The sequence below is a fragment of the Cervus elaphus genome, chromosome 12 (genome assembly GCF_910594005.1).
Source record: "Cervus elaphus chromosome 12, mCerEla1.1, whole genome shotgun sequence".
Taxonomy (NCBI): Eukaryota; Metazoa; Chordata; class Mammalia; order Artiodactyla; family Cervidae; genus Cervus; species Cervus elaphus.
The window spans coordinates 97,661,940-97,677,031 of NC_057826.1; the positions used below are offsets into that span (position 1 = coordinate 97,661,940).

General features: G+C 40.8%; 1 protein-coding gene across 4 annotated transcripts in view; it reads right to left on the reverse strand.

Annotated features, from left to right (window-relative positions):
- The window catches only part of EPB41L4A (erythrocyte membrane protein band 4.1 like 4A), a 267,439-nt gene that overhangs the window by 38,541 nt on the left and 213,806 nt on the right, over window positions 1-15,092 (reverse strand). For all 4 annotated transcript variants that reach the window (XM_043920178.1, XM_043920176.1, XM_043920177.1 and 1 more), the window contains exons 13-15: window positions 12,755-12,845; window positions 9,864-9,947; window positions 8,795-8,908 (exon numbers count right to left, since the gene is read on the reverse strand). In XM_043920178.1, the coding sequence (XP_043776113.1) occupies window positions 8,795-8,908; window positions 9,864-9,947; window positions 12,755-12,845 (289 nt within the window). The remainder of the gene's footprint in view (window positions 1-8,794; window positions 8,909-9,863; window positions 9,948-12,754; window positions 12,846-15,092) is intronic.

Sequence of the window (15,092 nt, forward strand, 5' to 3'; positions counted from 1 at the left end):
TGTAGTGATTTTGGAGCCCAAAAAAATAAAGTCTCTCACTGTTTCCACTGTTTCCCCATCTATTTGCCATGAAGTGATGGGACCAGATGCCATCATCTTAGTTTACTGAATGTTAAGCTTTAAGCCAATTTTTTCACTCTCCTCTTTCATTTTCATCAAGAGGCTCTTTAGTTCTTCTTCGCTTTCTGCCATAAAGGTGGTGTCATCTGTGTATTTGAGGTTATTGATCTTTCTCCCGGCAATCTTGATTCTAGCTTGTGCTTCATCCAGCCCAGCATTTCTCATGATGTACTCTGCATAAGTTAAATAAGCAGGGTGACAATATACAGCCTTGACGTACTCCTTTCCCGATTTGGAACCAGTCTGTTGTTCCATGTCCTGTTCTAACTGTTGCTTTCTGACCTGCATACAGATTTCTCAAGAGGCAGGTCAGGTGGTCTGGTATTCCCATTTCTTTGAGAATTTTCCACAGTTTGTTGTGATCCACACAGTCAAAGGCTTTGGTGTAGTCAATAAAGCAGAAGTAGATGTTTTTCTGGAACTCTCTTGCTTTTTCAATGATCCAACGAATGTTGGCACTTTGATCTCTGGTTCCTCTGCCTTTTCTAAAACCAGCTTGAACATCTGGATGTTCATGGTTCACATATTGTTGAAGCCTGGCTTGGAGAATTTTGAGCATTAGTTTACTAGCCTGTGAGATGAGTGTAATTGTGCAGTAGTTTGAGCTATATATATACATATGTATATTTGTGTATGTGTGTATATACACTAAATATACACAATACATTATATATATGACACATATATGTATATATATATTTTTAGAATGAAATTTCTGACAATGTCTTCTTTATACACATATAATTACGGTTTATCTGGGCATAGAATCCTGAATTGAAACTAATCTTCCTTCAGCATTTGGAGGCAACGCCTCATTATCTTCTTTCCCTGCTTTTGCTGTGAAGCAGTCCAAGGCCATGATATTTATTTGTCATGATCTGTGTTTTTTCCTCTCACATTTTCCTCTCTGATGCCAAATTTTTAAAATTCTCTCTTGGTTTATAATGTTTTAATGATCTTGGTATCGATCTTACTCTTCAATTTACTATGCCAAATGCTCAGTGGGTTCTGTCTAAAGTTAAACCATTCCAATCTGGGATATTTTCTTATATTATTTCTTTATTAGTTTCCTTTCTTGTAATTTTTGGGTCTTTTCCCTCAGAAATTTCATTAATCAAATGGTTGATAGTCAGGTTTGTTCATAATAATCCTTATTTCCATGGATTTGTTTTGGTTCTACTTTGGGGAATATTTCCTTAACTTTATCTTCCAAATTAATTATTTAAAATTCTACCCCACAAACTTAAAATCTAAAAACTCTTATTCACTCTTTCAATACCACAGTTTTCACTTTTCTAAAGGTAATAAGTATATATTTTTTAGAAATTTTTGTTTCTTGTACTATTTCCTGTGAGTTCCCCCCACACATACTACTAATTCTTGGCTCAGTCTCTGTCTTTCCAAAGAGAAGCTATCCCGAAATGTCGGGTGATTATGGCTTTTTTCATATTTTAGACACTGAGAAGACCGGAACCCTCTGGATGGTGCAGTGCATGGTAACACACAGCCTCACTGCACTGCAGAGCTAATACAGGAAGTCTCACCATTTCACTGGAGAACCTTTTGAAAGCGCCTATCTGTAGACCTTTTCCCTAGTATCTTTCCATATCTTATAGGGACAGTCTCTCTCTACTGTCATGCCTAGGAGACAGAGGCCTGGCTTCTAGCATTCTGGGAATGAGGACTGCAGTTCAGTTCAGTCACGCAGCTGTGTCTGACTCTCTGCGACCCCATGCACTGCAGCACGCCAGGCTTCCCTATCCACCTCACCAACTCCTGGAGCAAGCTCAAACTCATGTCCACTCAGTTGGTGATGCCATCCAACCATCTCATCCTCTGTCGTCCCCTTCTCCTCCTGCCTTCACTCTTTCCCAGCATCAGGGGCTTTTCCAATGAGTCAGTTCGTTGCAATGTATTGCAAAGAATACGTTCAGTGGCCAGGTAGCCAAGGTATTGGAATTTCAGCTTCAGCATCAATCCTTCCAATGAATATTCAGCACTGATTTCCTTTAGGATGGACTGGTTGGATCTCCTTGCAGTCCAAGGGACTCTCTAGAGTCTTCTCCAACTCCATAGTTCAAAAGCATCAATTCTTCAGTGCTCAGCTTTCTTTATAGTCCAACTCTCACATCCATACATGACCACTGGAAAAACCATAGCTTCGACTAGATGGACCTTTGTTGACAAAGTAATGTCTCTGATTTTTAATATGCTGTCTAGGTTGGTCACACCTTTTCTTCCAAGGGGCAAGAATCTTTTAATTTCATGGTTGCAGTCACCATTCTGCAGTGATTTTGGAGCCCAGGAAAATAAAGTCAACCACTGTTTCCACTGTTTCCCCATCTACTTGCCATGAAGTGATGGGACTGGATGCCATGATCTTAGTTTTCTGAACGTTGAGCTTTAAGCCAACTTTTTCACTCTCCTCTTTCACTTTCATCAAGAGGCTCTTTAGTTCTTCTTCACTTTCTGCCATAAGGGTGGTGTCATCTGCATATCTGAAGTTATTGAGATTTCTCCCGGCAATCTTGATTCCACCTTGTGTTTCATCCAGCATCTTGCAAGATGTACTCTGCATATAAATTAAATAAGCAGGGTGATAATACACAGCCTTGAATACTCCTTTCCCAATTTCAAACCAGTATGCTGTTCCATGAGTTTTCACATAGACATAATCTCTCTGTCTCTTTTACAAGTTAATCCTCTTCAACTAAGGCAAATAGATGCTGAAGCTTCTCACAGCACTGTCACTGGCTTGTCTTTGCCTTCTATCTATATTATCTATCTAGACAACCTCAACTCTACTTCATATTCAATTAACATCTGTAAGAAATCTATATTTCAGTCCAGATAGCCAATCTAGCTCCTGACTTATATTCAACAATCCATGTAAATCCCTCACTTGGACTTCTCAATGGTACAACAAATTCAACTTATCAACAACCAAACTCAGTTTTCCTTTTTAAGCCTGTGATATACAGGTGATTCTTATTTCAGTGCATCACACCTCAATCCATGAAATTATACAAGTCTGGTTTTCATGCTGACACCTGTCACTCCTTCACCCCTCATTTTGATCCTTCTCATCCCACTGCTTTTACCTCTTAAAGGGTCTTAAAGCCATCCACTTCCTCGTATCTCCACATCACCACCTTGGCACAAGTTCCCATCCTCTTTCTCCAGGACCTATGTGCTGTCTGGTCTATGTCCACTACCACCTTTCTCCCAGAGACAGTAAGCATCATTTTTACCCAGTACTAACGCAACTGTGTTATCACTCCCTTAGAAAAACTACCAGAATAATGACTCAAATCCACAACAAAGGCCAGGTGTCCTGTGAGGTCTGACTTCTCTGTCTGTCTTTCTTTCTGTCTTTCTCTCTGGACTCATCTCGCACACATTTCTGTTCTCTCAGTGCTTGACAACACTGACCTTTCAGCCTTTCTATGAACACTCCCCATCTCCACTCCATCCCAAGGCCCCTATAGGGACTTTCTCTAGTGCTGGTTAACACATGCCTTGCATAGAGATGCCCTCAATAAGCATTTTTGAGTGTGAATATGGATAGAGGTAAAAATAAACTTGTATTGACCAGGAAGTATAATAGCTTTTCTGTTCTAAAACAAGACTGCTTAAACAAGCAGGCTTCAGGGTCTCCATGAATGTTGAAAAATTCTATGAAAATTTATGTCGTGGTGGCTTAGTCACTAAATTATGTCTGACTCTTGTGACCCCATGGACTATAGCCTGCAGGCTCCACTGTCCAGGCAAGAATACTGGAGTAGCTTGCCACTTCCTTTTTCAGGGGATCTTCCTGACCCAGGAATCGAACCCAGGTCTCCTGCATTGCAGGCAGATTCTTTACCAATTGAGCTGGCAAAGGTAAATTTATACATGTATTTAATTAAGTACTTTCCCCCCCTTTGGAAGGAATCCAACATTTCATCAGTCTCTCAGAGTTTCATCATCCCAAAAGATTAAGGACCAGGGTTCTAGGCTCCGCCAGAATTTGATAGATTTATCCATTTAATGACAAACAACTAGAAAAATAGAAAATTTTGATATGTTTTGCAAAACATGTTATTCTGGCCATGCATTGCAGAGAAGAACTTTCCATTATTAAATTTAAGTCCATGGTATTCCTCCATGCTGATGACAAATCTCAGTTTTAAATGTCAGAGTTGATTCAGCTATGCAGGGATTTGTGCTCAAGGGCAAGGCAAATACATGTGAAGATAAAACAAGACTAAGAAGGACAGGGACAATTACAGGGTATTTAGAGTGGAAGGAAACAAAGAATGAGCTCCAGCTCCTGAGGCCAACAGTCAGCTATGTCTAGTCTCCTCAAAACACATGTGCCCGATAAGAGACTTTTCAACCAGAACCAGACAGAGGCCCTGATGCTCAGACAAAGATTCTCTACTCTATAAAATCAAAACTGTCTTTCCCCTGGATGGTACCCATGAAAGGAGCCTGTGTCCACTCACCACAATTACGTCTCTGCATTGCACGGGAAGCCAGCAGAAACTGCATTCAGTATGAACATTATTAAGTCTGGATTTGGGAATGTGTGTGCTCCCAACTATTTCAAGAAATTAGTTTGGGAAAAAATACTATAAATTTTTATATGTAATGTAAAAACTTGATAAATTCACTTCTAAACATTAAAATTGAAATGACCATCTGCTCAGTGTGTGTATTTTATTTAGTGAATGCTAGAAAAGTACACTAATAATTTAGGGTAAGAATCTATAAAAACCTATCTATTAACAATAATCATACCATCACAGATTCTTAAAATATTTAGTAATTCCCACTACCCACAACTCCTCAATACACATATACAAACAAATGCACTTTATAGTGTTTCCCAGTGATGTTGACTTGTTTTTTAAGTGTTCTCCAAGTTGAACCAATTGTTGGAAGGGAAAGAAGAGCAGAAAATCTATTCCCCTGCCTGTTTTAAATGATGATTCATTAGCCCTGCCTTTTTCAGACAAACAGACGTGGACCCAAATTCTGGATGTGTGCAAGGAATAGTTACTCTTTTCTCCTCAAGCCTGTTTTCTCATCTATAAAAGTGAGATAATAAAGCTGGGCCAGGTATTTTTCCATTGGTACTCAGTCCCATCCAGACCTAGCTGTAGTCTCCCATGTATTGCCAAGACGAGACGCCTGAAAATTACATCTTCCTAGGCTTCTTCACCACTTAGGTGCTCAGGTGAGACTTGAAGGTGGGAGAAAAAAGGAGGCAATCTTGCTCCTGGCAGCACCTGTACACTTACTGTTGCACTCCTTAAAAGTGAGGCTTCCACAGCATTAGACGTGGTGGTGCCTTCTCCAGCAGTAGCAGCAAGAGTCATTCCTACAGCGGTGGCGCCCCCGGCGGTGTCAGCGCCAGGCACAGGCTCCCAGGGCCAGCTCAAAGGCAGAAGCAGCTTTGAATCTTTGGGTGACTTCCCCATCTCTCCTGCTACTCCTGCAGCCCAGGGGCAGCACAGCATCCAGGGCACAGACTCTTGGTCTTTCTGTTCTTCAGTCCTGCTCACACCCATGCACTGATCCCTGCCTTAATCCTTCTCTGCTGGAAAGGCCTAGTGACTGAGGGATACACTACATCAACTTCTGTAGGATATCATAAGGTTGAAACGAGATAATACATAGCTAGTAAACTGCTCAGTAGTTGGAACATGGTACATGCCACCTATTTTTTCATTATTCTGTCTGATCATCATGGGTTATGATCTGGCTCTCCCTTCTCAGTCCTGCTGGGTGAAGATGATGACCTTTCTTTTCTTAACTTTCAAAGGATTTTGGTAAAGTGGACCTGGCTTGAGAAAGTTACTGATGAAGACTCTAGGAAACTGACAGAAGCAGAAGGAATCAAGCAGGGATGGAACAGCAAGTGAGTACGAAAAGGGGCAGAGAAAAGAGATGCACCTCTGCTTTCTAAATCCACATCGCATACAAAAAGAATCTTGATGGTTATCTGAAAACATGTCTGGAACGTCTCATAATTTGGTTATTGTCATTGTTGTTCAGTTGCTAAGTTGTGTCCAACTCTTCGTGATCCCATGGACTGCAACACGCTAGGCTCCTTTGTCCTCCACTATCTCCTGGAGCCTACTTGAATTCATGTCCATGTAGTTGGTGATGCTATCTATTCATCTCATAATTACAAGTCACTTATAAAATACCACTCATGTAGGCATCCAAAGTAAAACATAGTCCCCATCAGATAGAAATAAAAGTGAATTTCACTAGTAAGTGATTTCTAGGTCTTCCTCTCTTGGACCTGTCATATTGCCCAGCCTGCTTTGCAGAGAGGGTTCAAAACTGCTATACAGGAATTTCTCTTTTCTTGATTAAGCACAAACACACACGTACATTCACATGGGCAATCTGACCTGCTGGGTAACATGTAACAAGACTCACTTTCTCCGTTCTTGAAAGGGGTTTTACTCAAGTTTAAGCAACAATATCAGTCTTGAGAGCCAGTAACTCAGCCTCACCTAAGAGATATCTCTCTAAACATGATCTTGTCTTCCCAGTTCAGTTCAGTCACTCAGATGTCTGACTCTTTGCGACTCCATGGACTGCAGCATGCCAGGCTTCCCTGTTCATCACCAACTCCCAGAGCTTGCTCAAACTCACGTCCATTAAATTGGTGATGGCATCCAACAATCTCATCCTCCCCCTTCTCCTCCTGCCTTCAATCCTTCCCAGCATCAGGTCTTCTCCAAGGAGTCAGTTCTTCGCATCAGGTGGCCAAAGTATTGTTGTTTCGGCTTCAACATCAGTCCTACCAATGAATATTCAGGCTTGACTTCCTTTAGGATGAAGTGGTTGGATTTCCTTGCAGTCCAAGGGACTCTCGAAGGTCTTCTCCAACACCACAGTTCAAAAGCATCAATTCTTCGGTGCTCAGCTTCCTTTATAGTACAACTTTGATATTCATACATGATTACTGGAAAAACCATAGCTTTGACTAGATGGACGTTTGTTGGCAAAGTAGTGTCTCCAACATTAAATGATTAAATATTAAATGCTTTTTAATATGCTATCCAGGTTGGTCACAGCTTTTCTTCCAAGGAGCAAGCATCTTTTAATTTCACGGCTGCAGTCACCACCTGCAGTGATTTTGGAGCTCAAAAAAATAAAGTCTCTCACTGTTTCCATTGTTTCCCCATCTATTTGCCATGAAGTGATGGGACTGGATGCCATGATTTTAGTTTTCTGAATGTTGAGCTTTAAGTCAACTTTTTCACTCTCCTCTTTCACTTTCATCAAAAGACACTTTAGTTCTTCTTCACTTTCTGCCATAAAGGTGGTATTATCTCCGTATCTGAGGTTATTGATATTTCTCCCAGCAATCTTGATTCCAGCTTGTGCTTGATGCAGCCCAGTGTTTCTCATGATGTACTCTGCATATAAGTTAAAAGAGCAAGGTGACAAGATACAGCCTTGACGTACTCCTTTTCCTATTTGGAACCAGTCTGTTGTTCCATGTCCAGTTCTAACTGTTGCTTCTTGATCTGCATACAGATTTCTCAGGAGGCAGGTCAGGTGGTCTGGTATTCCCATTTCTTGAAAAATTTTCCATAGTCTGTTGTGATCCACATAGTCAAAGGCTTTGGCATAGTCAATAAAGCAGAAACAGATGTTTTTCTGAAACTGTTTTGCTTTTTTGATGATCCAGTGGATGTTGGCACTTTGATCTCTGGTTCCTCTGCCTTTTCTAAATCCAGCTTGAACATCTGGAAGTTCACGGTTCATGTTCTGTTGGAGCCGGGCTTGGAGAATTTTGAGCATTACTTTGCTAGCATGTGCTGCTGCTGCTGCTAAGTCGCTCAGTCGTGTCCGACTCTGTGTGACCCCATGGACGGCAGCCCACCAGGCTCCTCCATCCCTGGGATTTTCCAGGCAAGAGTACTGGAGTGGGGTGCCATTGCCTTCTCCATGCTAGCATGTGAGATGAGTGCAATTGTGCGGTAGTTTGAACATCTTTGGCATTGCCCTTCTTTGGGATTGGAATGAAAACTGACCTTTTCCAGTCCTGTGGCCACTGCTGAGTTTTCCAAATTTGCAGGCATGTTGAGTGCAGTACTTTCACAGAATCATCTTTCACGATTTGAAATAGCTCCACTGGAATTCCATCACCTCCACTAGCTTTGTTTGTAGTGATGCTTCCTAAGGCCCACTTGCCTTTGCATTCTAGGATGTCTGGCTCTTGGTGGGTGATCACACCACTGTGACTATCTGGGTCATGAAGATCTTATCTTCTTAGGTCAAAACATTTAAATATTTTACATATTAATGTATATTGTTAATCCAATATATATTATATATACATATTATACATACTATATATGTTTTCAAAATATTATATACATTTTTAAAGATTTAGTCTTAACTACAATACAGAGAGTAACTTCCCATCAATATTTTATGAAATCATCCTCTGAAACTCTGGCTTTTTAAGAGAATGCTTCAGGACCTCTAGCTTATTTCATCTCAAAAAAAACAAAAAACAACAACAACAAAAAAACCCATAAGCTCTCTGTTATTGTGAAGGGACAAACAGTCATGACACTATGAGAATAACCTGGTTAAACTGCGACTGGGATCTGGAACTGCTGCTGAAAAATTTAAAACCGACGGCTGTTCCACTTACCTCCTCCTGGTGGGCTGCACAGAGTCATTGTCGCTCCCACACGAGGGGTTTCGGCGGCGTGTATAAGGGAACTTGGGGGATTTCGTGCGGTCGTTCGGGGAGTTATAGAGTCCGCTGGAGTGGAAGAGGAATGGTCAAGGATATCTGCAGAGGGCCTAGAGGAGCAATACCCTAAGCTGGACCTAGGGAAGTGCTCACAACTGCACATTCTCTACTTTCAGGGGAATACTGGGTCTTAGGCACATGGTTCTCTTTCCTGACAAGATTTATTGAAAGAAGATCTAGTAAAATAAATCATGCAAGTCTTCACTTTGCAGAAATGGGCTTGTCTCACTAGACTTTGAAAGAAATGAGCACACACAAATGATGGCAATAGTAACAACAATCTGCATTTGCAATGAATCTATACATGCTAGCTGAGGGCTTTATACTCATTATCTCATTTTATCTCCAGGTCAACCCTAGTCACTGAAGTACAGTTATTAGACCCATTTAACAGAAAAGAAAACAGAAATACAGAATATTTAGTTAAGCAGCCAAGTACCCAGGAAAGAGGCAGAGTTAGAATCTGAACCATCATGTGGTCAGACCTGGAACCATCATTCAACTTATCAATAAATTAAGAAGCAGCTCTGTCCCTGGTATGGTAATTGTGAACAAAATTAACTAAATATTTATTTATTTCTAGGAATAAAGGTCCACTAAAAGCACTATTCATCAATGGTAGTTTTCAACTTAAGTTTTAACAAGAATGATGCAATTGGGGAAATTATCATTAATATGTCATTTCAAGTATCCAAATGACCACCTAAGCATCCTCACCACCTCTCAGACAGTTTCTCAGTATATGCAAGTTTTCTTTTCTGTCTTTCCAGGAGAAAGTTTCACGTTAGGACACATCCTGTTGACTTCTACTTCAGAAGTTCTCAGTCACGCTGATTTAGGAATCTGACTGCCTTGTCCACAGTTAGTCATCACCAGCCACAAAGCAAATTCCATTGTTTAACAAGTTGCAACTGCCAACCACATTTATACTGTTCTCCTTTATAAAAGCAAGGATTCTCTTTACCTCTGGGGGCCGTTTTCTTCCCACGGTGCATGAGATTTGCTTCTTTGGGTATCAGGGCTGTTTTCATTCTTTGCTTTCTTAAAGCTTTAATTTTAAAAAAACAAACAAAAAAAGAGTGGAAAATAAATTAACTAGAAAATAAAGAAAATTAACTCACATACTTATTTCTTCAGTAAAATCATTTAACAAATGTTTTAAAATGTGTGTTTTTATTCATACCTGTGACTTATTCCAGGAAAAAATGTAAAGTGACTGCCTAAAAAATAATAATAATAATAAACTTTCCAGCTGTACCTTGAGGGTCTCTTTGCCCCTTCTTTCTTCCTAGTTTTACTGCTGTAAGTCAACTACATGCCAAGTCATCAATTGTTAAAAGCAGCTTTCTAGAGTCCACCTGCAATGAGGGAGACCTGGGTTCAAACCCTGGGTTGGGAGGATCCCCTGGAGAAGGGAAAGGATACGCACACCAGTATTTTGGCCTGGAGAATTCTGGCAGGATAAAAAATAGGGGGAACCAGCAAGCCAAAAACACAAGGCTGACAAGAAAGGAAAGTTGAATATTCTGGCTCGTGTGGCTGGCTCCCTCTTTCAGCAGTGGTTAGAGACCGCTGGCTTTGGATCTGGGTCTGAATTTGTGCAGGCCGGTCAGCTCTGGGCAGGTTCAAGCCACCCGAACTGACCTTCTCTGCCCCCAGCTTCCGCCGTATCTTGGCTTCATCCTTCCAAATCAGAATGACTTTCAAATCTTATTTCCTGACCTAGTATCATCTTTCTGTCCTAAGAATGTAAATATAACTGAGTTGTTATTCAACCTAGACAAACTGTTTGAGAAACACTGGGAGACACAAGGCAGGGGCTCATCAAAAGCCTCCGGTCCCCAGGGGAGGCGAGAGGGTGTGTCACCTCTCACTTCCCTGGGAGCCTCCACTTCAGAGGAAGACAGAGCTACTTAACTCCCAATCCACGTTTAACCCCAGGTCACTGAGGAATCCTCTATTTAGTTGTCCTGGAATACAGTCATAGAGTTCTTTGTAACAGCAAAGAAAGAGGAGAGAAAAAATGACAAGGTCATTTAAAAAAATGGAAATAAACTTGTACCCTAGTATATGATATTCATCTAGGGAGTTATAAAGCCTAAAAAATTAGATATTTGACAAACGCGTGTTAGAGAGCACAAGTGTTGATAGACAGTAGGTATATTTTATTTATGTTATTCTTAAAAAGATTTAAAAACATTTGGAAGATCAAATTTTTAAAGTAAAACTTTAATTTTGAAAGGAGGAAAAGTAATAAATACGGCATGTAGAAAGATACAGTAGAAAGTCTGAGTGTGCTTAATAAATCAGAGAGAAAAGAGAAAGGGAGATTGAGCGGTGCAGCAGGGAGATGAGCGAGGAACTGAGACAGCAGCAGCAGAATGAAATCCCAGGGGGCAAATTAACTGAATGCCGTCTCTGAGCTACTTCTCATCCGGAGCTTGAGTGGGAGAATTTGGCAGTCCTTCAGGTATCAGTCCTATCGGCAAGAATGCAGTTGTGGAGTGGACTGAACTCCTTCCATACGCTCTAAAAAGACTTAGGATCTGAATTTCATGCAAGATGGCCGTTCTTATGTCAGACTTACCATAAGCATACCCTGTACATACAGATTCAGCTGACTCTCTAGCCACAACTATGAGGCTAAGAGAAGCACAGTAAATGAAAGTGCAAGCAATGCTAGTATAAAACAGCGAGTAGAAAGCTGCTATGTAACACAGGGAGCCCAGTCCAGGGCTGGGATGGGATGGCAGGGAACGGGAGGAAGGCCCACAGGGGAGGGCGAATACTTATGGCTGGTTCTTGCTGTTGTACTGCAGAAGCAACACAATACTGTAAAGCAGTTATCAACCAATTAAAACAAGAATGCAAAAAGAGAAAAGAGGAAGAAAGCGTACGTGAAAGCAAAGAACTTATCATTCCAAAAAGAGAATCCATACAGGATGAATCTGTACAAAAGAAAATGAAGGCAAAACCTTGGGGAAAACATTGCAACTCTGAGAAATTTCATAACTTAGAATTATTTTGCTGAGAAATCATACACTATATTTCTCCAAGTAGGAACACTCTAATTGAATGAAAACACCATTATTTACTAACAAAAGATGGAGTAGATGATCTAAGAAGTTTCTCAAGGTCACATATTTCCGACTGCTTGGACTTCTCCACAATGCATATGGAGCACTCTCTATAGCGAAACTGTGCTCTCTATAGAGAGCTCATTGTATGTGCAACATCCTGTTCCATGAACATAATTGGAGATAGGAAAAAGTGACGCTGAAACAGTGTCTGAAGAGAGAACAAGGCTGATCTTTCAGGGAAACAATCCACATAACACATTAAGAGAAGGTCTTTCCGCTGGGGGATGCTGCAGGGAAAATTGATGCAGAGGACCATGATAACATCATACATATGCAATCACTGCCTTCTGAAACCCTGCACCTCTAAACGCTATAAACCCTCTTTCCAGGGCCACAGTTCAGTGCACTGCTATAATGAACGCAGTACATTAAACATGAATACTATCTACTTTACTTCCCAGGTCCCTCTGAGTTAGTCCATTATATCATGCCATTTAAAAAAATCACAAGGGATTTTCGCTGTGTTGTGGAGAAGGCAGACCACAGACTATCTATAACTTCATCGTGCTACGACAGCAGGAGCATTTCCTTCAAATGAGAGGGACACCTCCTGATTCTTTACATTTTACTGGCATTTTAAAGCATTCTTTGGCCCATAGATAATTTTCATTAAAAGTACCAGTTAATTACCAGAGTGCTTCTTAACCTTGACAAAAGATAAAAAGCATTTCTGTGACAGCAGATAGCAGTGTGTCCTTTCAGTTAACTGACTGACCTTTTTATTGGTGAAGGTGCGATAATTTTAGTTGTTCCTTCATTTTCTCCATTTTCCATATTTGCAGTTACCCGATTCATGCTGTTTGATCCTAGTAGCAAAGTAGAGGAAAGAAAGAGAGTGGAGAAGAAAAAAAAAAAGGAGGCAGTGGTCAGAAAAACACAAAAGAAACAGAAAAAACATTTCTTAATGTAAACTTAGGGACATCATGGCACACTGTATTGGTAAAATATAATTCTAAATATATAATGAATTGCTCAATAAATCTGAGATAATATTTCCTGAAATGTACTAAACCCTGAACATAACAATGTCCAAGAGGTCTAGGTTATGGCACCATTTTAAAATAGGACATTTTGAGACTTCAGTGTTTACAAAGTTCCCACATCACGGATATTCTTTAAACCGTTAAATAAGAATCTAAGATATTTAGTACTATTATACTGGAATGTAAGCCATTCCAATCGGTTTTTGACAACTATGTTGTGAAAAAATTACTGTTTCTTGGCACGCCATTGACAACCCTCATTCTCAATCAAACCTACCCCAAATATTTCAGACCTGAAAATACACCAACTCATAATGCAAATGGCAAAAACAGACTCATATAGATGTGATTTGTATCACTCACATTTTTAAAAAAAACGTTTTCAAATGTGTTTTTTAATGTAAACATCCCTAAAAGGCTAAAACTAACTTTTTAAAAGCTGTTATTCCCCAGATTTGCACACATGCTAGACGGACCAGCAGAGGGCACCCCCAGTAGACACAACGACGGAAACTGTGATCAAATCCAGCACAGCAGCCAAGCCCATCCAGGAAATCTGGGTCCCACTCTTGGGAGAGAGGCTGATGAGCCCGCAGGGGTGAGAGGTACAGGCGCCGATGACGAGCCCCCTCCTCTGGGAGGACGGATGCCTGCAGTCCTTGTTCAGCTGTGTGGCAGGCAGCTGGGTCTTCCTCAGAAAGCCACCTTGTGTGTTCACGGGTCAAGTCCTTCAATCCAAAGTACAATCACCGCTAACAGTTTTCAAGTTCTAAGGTAAGTCTGTAATACCAATAAGAGCTGATACTTACTGAGCACTTACTATGTGGTGGGTGCTGTCCCAAGTGAAAATCGCTCAGTTGTGTCCAGTTCTTTTGCGACCCCATGGACCCTCTGTCTTTGGGATTCTCCAGTCAAGAATACTGGAGTGGGTTGCCATTCCCTTCTCCAGGGATCAAACCCAGGTCTCCTGCATTGTAGGCAGATTCTTTACCATCTGAGCCACCAAGCTTTCCTAAGTACTTCTGGTCTATTTACTCATATAATCCTCAAAATAATCCTCTACTATACTAAGATTTTTCCCATTTTAAAGACAAGAAAAACAGGAGTTTGCCAAGGTCCCACAGCTCATGAGCGAGGGCCCAGCTTTAAAACCCACCAGTCTGGCTCCTGAGAATTAGCTCAAAACCACCACAACGCACAGCCTTCCATGGCCACCTGCGCCTCATCCTCGGGAGCCAGTGAAAATTAAGGGCACACTGGGAGAAACAGACTCTTTGGAAGATAAGTGAAAAGAATGCCCAATGAGGAAAACATGTAATCGTCAACTAAGAGAAGAACTCTCTGTCAAGGGCAACCAACCTTGAGAGATAGCAAGAGAAATGCGTGAGCACCCTGAAGTTGGCAATTCTCTCCAGGACACTGGGATGCAGCTTTGGCTACTCATTAGGAGTGATAAACATTAATGGATACACCTTAGACACAGAAAGCAAACAGGGGTTTCAAATAAGCGCTCCATAAACTATTATTATGAGCAGTTTGACATGGATTCAATACCTGAATTTTGTTCCAGTTTTGGAATCCTGAAGTGAAAAGGTGAACCTGAAGATACGTGGCATTAAACGTAAGCTCACACGGGAGCAACATTCAGAATTCAGGCATTAGAGAAGAGTATGGTCGGATGAACGGGACACAACCAACTCCCCCTGAACAACTCCCAATGCTATCAGACACTGGAGTGGCCAGTCACTGTCTATTTTGCCATAACCCTTAATAAAAATCACAAGGGCATATTCCCAAAATTGCAGGCGCAGATTTATGGAGCTGCTTCTCAAAAGTGGGAACTCTGTGTGATATGGCCCTGAGACAGTGACAAGAGGGATTAATGCATTTGTGCCCCAGACAGCTGATGTGTCCCCATATCAATATTTTTTTATAGTTTTAAATATATGTTTTTTAAATGCAGCATTGTTCTAAGCTGGTATTACTAATTTATAATATAAGGGAAATTCACACACCCTTTATATATATATATATATATATATATGTATATGTATATATATATCTCCTATA